The sequence below is a fragment of the Thalassophryne amazonica genome, chromosome 4, assembly GCF_902500255.1.
Source record: "Thalassophryne amazonica chromosome 4, fThaAma1.1, whole genome shotgun sequence".
Taxonomy (NCBI): domain Eukaryota; kingdom Metazoa; phylum Chordata; class Actinopteri; order Batrachoidiformes; family Batrachoididae; genus Thalassophryne; species Thalassophryne amazonica.
In genome coordinates, this window is record NC_047106.1 from 47,767,719 (window position 1) to 47,773,718 (window position 6,000).

At 51.9% G+C, this 6,000-nt stretch overlaps 1 protein-coding gene across 2 annotated transcripts in view; it reads right to left on the reverse strand.

Moving 5' to 3' along the window:
• The window catches only part of pxylp1 (2-phosphoxylose phosphatase 1), a 118,488-nt gene that overhangs the window by 36,128 nt on the left and 76,360 nt on the right, over nucleotides 1-6,000 (reverse strand). For both annotated transcript variants that reach the window (XM_034167835.1, XM_034167834.1), the window contains one exon: nucleotides 1,411-1,537. In XM_034167835.1, the coding sequence (XP_034023726.1) occupies nucleotides 1,411-1,537 (127 nt within the window). The remainder of the gene's footprint in view (nucleotides 1-1,410; nucleotides 1,538-6,000) is intronic.

A 6,000-nucleotide genomic window follows, 5' to 3' on the forward strand; every position in this document is an offset into this window, starting at 1 on the left:
TAGTGTTTAAGCACAAAACGTGACTGATGTGGAGAAACAATTTCAGAAATGCAACAGAAACAACCACAAATCATAAAAAGTTGGGACTGTATGTAAAATGAAGATAAAAATAAAAATGTTGCACTATTCCCAGTTTCTACACTCACAGAAGCCAAACGTTCTTCCAGAGTTGTGTAATTATACTACGATAGTAGAATATAAAGAAGGGAAAAAAGAAAAAAATAGACAATATATTCGTCAATCGCAATTATTTGTCTGACAATCATCTCCAGAAATTCCTAATCGTGACAGCCCTAACCCCATGCCTTACTTTGCACTCAGGTTACACTCTAGAAATAGCAATGTGAAACCGGACACATCTTGCTTACATTTGTGCTGCGTACTGCAGACTGCACACTATACAGTAGAACTAAACTATAAAGGGGAGATCCAAATTACAATAAAGTTTTATGTAGAGGCAACAAACCAAACAGAATGCAAAGTCAGTTCTCCCTGTCTTGTGGAATGATCTCCCTGCAGAGATAAAACAGTCAGAGCCATTCAAGTCCAGACTAAACACGCATCCATTCTCCCTCTCATATGAGTAGCATAACGGTGTAGTATGTAATTATGTTATCTCTCCTTCTAATTCATATTATTAGCAGGAGAACAGGTCTCTGCCTCAGTACATCTAAATTCTGGGTCTGTTAGTGCAGCACAGAGCTAGCTGCCGGCAACCACTTTAGTATTCTTGTTGCTTCTCTGTTATCTCCAGTTGAGTGATTCTGCTCTTTTTCTCTCTGTCTGAGGCACTGAAAAGACCTTTAACAGATACTGGCCCTGCACTCCAGAATGTCTGACTGATCCCAGGAAGCCCTGCTTTCTCAAGATGTACCTATTCAACCACCTACAGACCCAAGATTGGCTGCTTTTTTATTTCAATTAAGGACTCTGTTTTTGTTGCAGTTTTTTTTCAGTTTCTGTTTTGTGTTTGTAAAGAAATTCTTTTAGCATTTGTAAAAAAAATCTTCTGTTAGAATGCCCTAAGCAGTGGGTCATCCCCCTGCGTCTGGTCTGCTTAAGGTTTCTTCCTCATTATCACCAGAGGGAGTTTTTCCCTTACCACTGTTGCCTGTGTGCTTGCTCACAGGAGTTGGTAAGGTTGGACCTTATTCGTGTGAAGCGCCTTGAGGCAGTGTTGTTGTGATCTGGTACTATATAAATAAAATAAACTGAGTTGAAATACACAACACCACATGCTTAAGGATTTTAAAGGTGGAGTCACCTGGCAAGTTTAGAGAAAAGCTGAAGGAAATGATGTACAAATACAGACCCCATCATCTGAAAGTCACACTGTACATCATAAAATTATCAAGGACTAGACTATGGCAATGACGCTTAAATGCAACACAGTGAGATGTGTGTTTGTACCTGCTGGCAGACAGGGTGCAGTCGATGGTGGGCCGTTTGGTTTTGGGGATGGAGTAGAGCGGATAGCGGTCCCCGTGGCGAATCATCACCTGGACTGACAGCAGCCTGTAATCGGCGGGACTGTGACCTGCCAGAGAACACAGTCATTGCCATCTGCAGAAAAGCCACCTTCACACATAATGAAGCGCCACAGACAATTGCACCTGCATGTGTGTCTCTGTACGTCTGTTACACAATTGCTCAAAAAATAACTGAGGAATTTTAACCAAATTTTGTGTATTTGTCAAGGCCCACCCAAGGATGAATCCCTTAACTTCAAAGAAAGAAGTCAATGACACATGACAAGGTCAAAGCCCAATGGAAACAGATGAGGAAAACTTTCTGAAGGCTTGTAAGTCATGAACCACAGGCAGCAGACCCATGGTTACTAAACAGACTTGGATAGGAAGTCATATGTAGCTTAATAATATGCAATTTATAATTTGACCTTAAGTGACCCTACACATATTCAATATCAGACCCAGATTGCGGTAATAAATCAGAATATACTTTCCTCATGGGTGTTGTGTGGGCCGCTGAAGAGGAGGTACTGCTGGCCCACCACCACCAGAGGGCGCCCTGCCTGGAGTGCGGGCTCCAGGCACCAGAGGGCGCTGCCGCCTGATGAGAGCAGCCAGGGTGACAGCTGTCACCCATTACCGGACACAGCTGACTCCACTCAGCACGGAGGTATATCATCAGGACGGCGTCTCCACCTCGATGCCGAGATATCGCCTTGAGATAGAGGTAACATTCTCTGCAGCATATTCTGTGTTAATCGATAAACTTGTTAAACCTTTCAGGACAGCGGACTACCGCAGGCCGAGTGACTAGATAAGTACTCACCTTCCTGCTTTTTTTGGGACGAGAGGTGGAGGCAGCTTCTCCCCTCTCCGTGTTACTGGGTGCAGCCGCATCCACACCTGTGTGTTGTTGCTCTCTCTTGCCAGCAGTACTGGATCCGACGAGCGGAGGCAATGGCCACCTGGGAATTCGGGACTTGGCGGTTCCAGTACTTCCAGGGTTCGGTGGCAGAGGAAATCTGGATGGTTCCGGTTCGACCTGGACGGACGTCTCCTACCTTCGAGCCTGCCCACACGACACCAGCAGAATTCGGCTATCCCCAAATTGTTGATTGTTGTATTGGTTGTGCTCGTTTCACAATAGTAAAACTTGTTATTTATCTTCTCCATTGTCCGTTCATTTGCGCTCCCTGTTGTGGGTCCATGTTCCTACACTTTCACAACAGGATATCTCGGCCAGCGTCATGGATCCCGAGGGGCGTCAACCGGCTGTTGAACGGCCAATGGAAGAACAGGGAGCGTCGGCGTCTTCGGGAGGGGTAATCGTTGAGTTGCAGCGGATCCTCACCGCTTTCACCACTCGGATGGATTTAATGACCGAGCAGAACGTTCTCCTAAACCGCAGGGTGGAGGCTCTCGCCGCACAAGTGGAAGCACGCCCTTCGGGCGCCGCTGCGGCTCTCCCTCCCGAGGACCCTGCGCGTAATAGTGACATTCCACTGGTCGTTCAACGGCCCCTCCCTCCGTCCCCAGAAGCATACATAAGCCCTCCAGAACCGTACGGAGGCTGTGTGGAGACGTGCGCGGATTTTTTGATGCAGTGTTCGCTCGTCTTCGCACAGCGTCCCGTGATGTACGCGACTGACGCTAGCAAAGTAGCTTATGTAATAAACCTGCTTCGCGGGGAGGCACGCGCTTGGGCTACAGCGCTCTGGGAGCAGAACTCACGGCTCCTTCATACATACGATGGGTTTGTGCGGGAGCTCAGAACAGTGTTCGATCATCCCAATAGAGGAGAGACCGCTTCAACCGCGCTACTGTCAATAAGACAGGGGCGTCGGAGCGCAGCTGCCTATGCAGTCGCCTTCCGCATCGCGGCGGCGAGATCCGGCTGGAATAGCACTGCCCTCCGCGCCGCCTTTGTAAACGGACTGTCACTGGTCCTAAAAGAGCACCTGGTGGCGAAGGACGAACCGCGGGATTTAGATGGGCTCATCGATCTAGTCATACGACTCGACAACCGGCTAGAGGAACGCCGTCGGGAACGAGGCGAAGGGCGTGGCCCTCTCCCTTCCGGTTCCGACCGAGCTCCGCCCTCCCCACGCTCCTCTGTTCCTGCGCTCCGTGCGCCTACGGCTCCCCCTGCTGACGAAGCTATGGACACGAGCAGGGCAACATTTAGGGCACCTGGAGCACAAAGGAGGCGGGCCCACGGAGCTTGTTTTGTTTGTGGCTCGATTGAGCATCTGGCAAACGACTGCCCCGAGCGGTTAAACTCCAACGCCCGCCCCTAGAGACTGGGCCAGGGGTGGGCCGAAACATTCACGTGGGACACACCCACATTGCCACACGACTCCCAGTCACGATCCTGTTTGAGGATTCAACCCTGAAGGCCCCAGCACTGGTGGACACGGGCTCCGAGGGGAATCTGCTAGACAGTAGATGGGCGAGGGAGATAGGGCTCCCTCTGGTGGCTCTTACCTCGCCTGTGCAGGTTTGGGCACTAGATGGCTCCCTACTCCCACCAATCACGCATAAGACACCTCCAGTAACTCTGGTGGTGTCAGGTAACCACCGGGAGGTGATCGAGTTCTTTGTGACTCAGGCCACCTCCCGTGTGGTTTTGGGTTTTCCACGGATGCTAAAACACAATCCCCGAATCGATTGGCCGTCCGGGGTAGTGGTTCAGTGGAGCGAAACCTGCCATCGGGAGTGTCTAGGTTCCTCGGTTCCTCCCGGCTCCCAAGCTAAGGAGGAGGTCCGAGTCCCGCCCAATCTGAAGGCGGTGCCGGCGGAGTACCATGACCTCGCTGACGTGTCAGCAAGGATCTGGCTCTCACGCTTCCTCCCCACCAGCCCGTATGATTGTGCCATTGATTTGGTTCCAGGCAGTGAGTTCCCGTCCAGTAGGCTGTACAACCTCTCACAGGCCGGAGAGTGAATCAATAGAGACCTACATCCGGGACTCATTAGCTGCGGGTTGATCCGAATTCCACCTCTCCGATGGGTGGTGGTTTCTTTTTTGTGGGTAAAAAGGATGGCGGGCTTCGTCCATGCCATTGATTATAGGGGGTTGAACGAAATCACGGTTCGCAATCGATACCCGTTGCCCTTGTTGGATTCAGTGTTCACCCCTTGCATGGAGCCAAAATCTTCACCAAGCTTGATCTTAGGAATGCGTATCATTTGGTTCGGATCCGGAAGGGAGACGAATGGAAGACGGCATTTAACACCCCGTTAGGCCATTTTGAGTACCTGGTCATGCGTTCGGTCTCACTAATGCTCCCGCGACTTTCCAAGCGTTGGGTAACGATGTTCTTTGCGGGACTTCCTGCACCGGTTCGTCTTCGTGTATCTGGACGATATACTCATCTTTTCCCCGGATCCTGAGACTCATGTCCGGCATGTCCGTCAGGTCCTGCAGCGGTTGTTGGAGAACCGCCTGTTTGTGAAGGGCGAGAAGTGTGAATTCCACCGCACTTCTTTGTCCTTCCTGGGGTTTATCATCTCCTCCAACTCCGTCGCCCCTGATCCGGCCAAGGTTGCGGCGGTGAGAGATTGGCCCCAACCCACAAGCCGTAGGAAGCTGCAAACAGTTCCTCGGCTTTGCTAATTTCTACAGGAGGTTATTAAGGGCTACAGTCAGGTAGTTAGCCCCCTGAAGCCCTGACCTCACCAAAAGTCCCCTTCCACCTGGTTCGGGTCGGTGCGAAGCCGCGTTCAAGGAGTTGAAACGGCACTTTTCGTCTGCACCAGTTCTGGTGCAGCCCGATCCTAGCCGCCAGTTAGTGGTTGAAGTGGATGCCTCGGACTCAGGGATAGGAGCGGTGCTCTCCCAGAGCGGGAAGACCGATAAGGTCCTTCACCGTGTGCCTATTTTTCCCGCGGTTGACCCCGCTGAACGGAACTATGACGTCGGCAATCGGGAACTCCTTGCTGTGAAAGAGGCCCTCGAAGAGTGGAGACCTCTGTTGGAGGGAACAGCCGTGCCATTCACGGCTTTCACTGACCATCGGAACCTGGAGTACTCCGGACCGCCAAGCGGTCTGAACCACAGGCAAGCCCGCTGGTCACTGTTCTTTGGCCGTTTTGACTTCCGGATACCTACCGTCCCGGGGACCAAGAATCAAAGATCGGATGCATTGTCCGGGTGCACGAAGATGAAGTCAAAACCGGAAACCGTCGGATCCCCCGGATCCCATCATCCCGGATGGTCCGCTATCGTGGCCGCCCTCACTGGTACGTGGAGAAGACCGTCCGGGAGGCCCTGACCCGTGACCCGGACCCGGAAACGGACCAAAGAACATGACTATACGTCCCACCAGAAGCTAGGGCTGCAGTCCTGGACTTCTGTTCACGTTCTAAACTCTCCTGTCACCTGGGGTGCGAAGGACCGTGACAGTCGTCCGGCAACGCTTCTGGTGGGCATCCTGGAGGCCGACGTCCGGGACTACGTCCAGGCCTGTACCACCTGCGCCAGGGCAAGGCGACCACAGAAAGCCTCATGGCAGCTACAGCCACTGCCGTG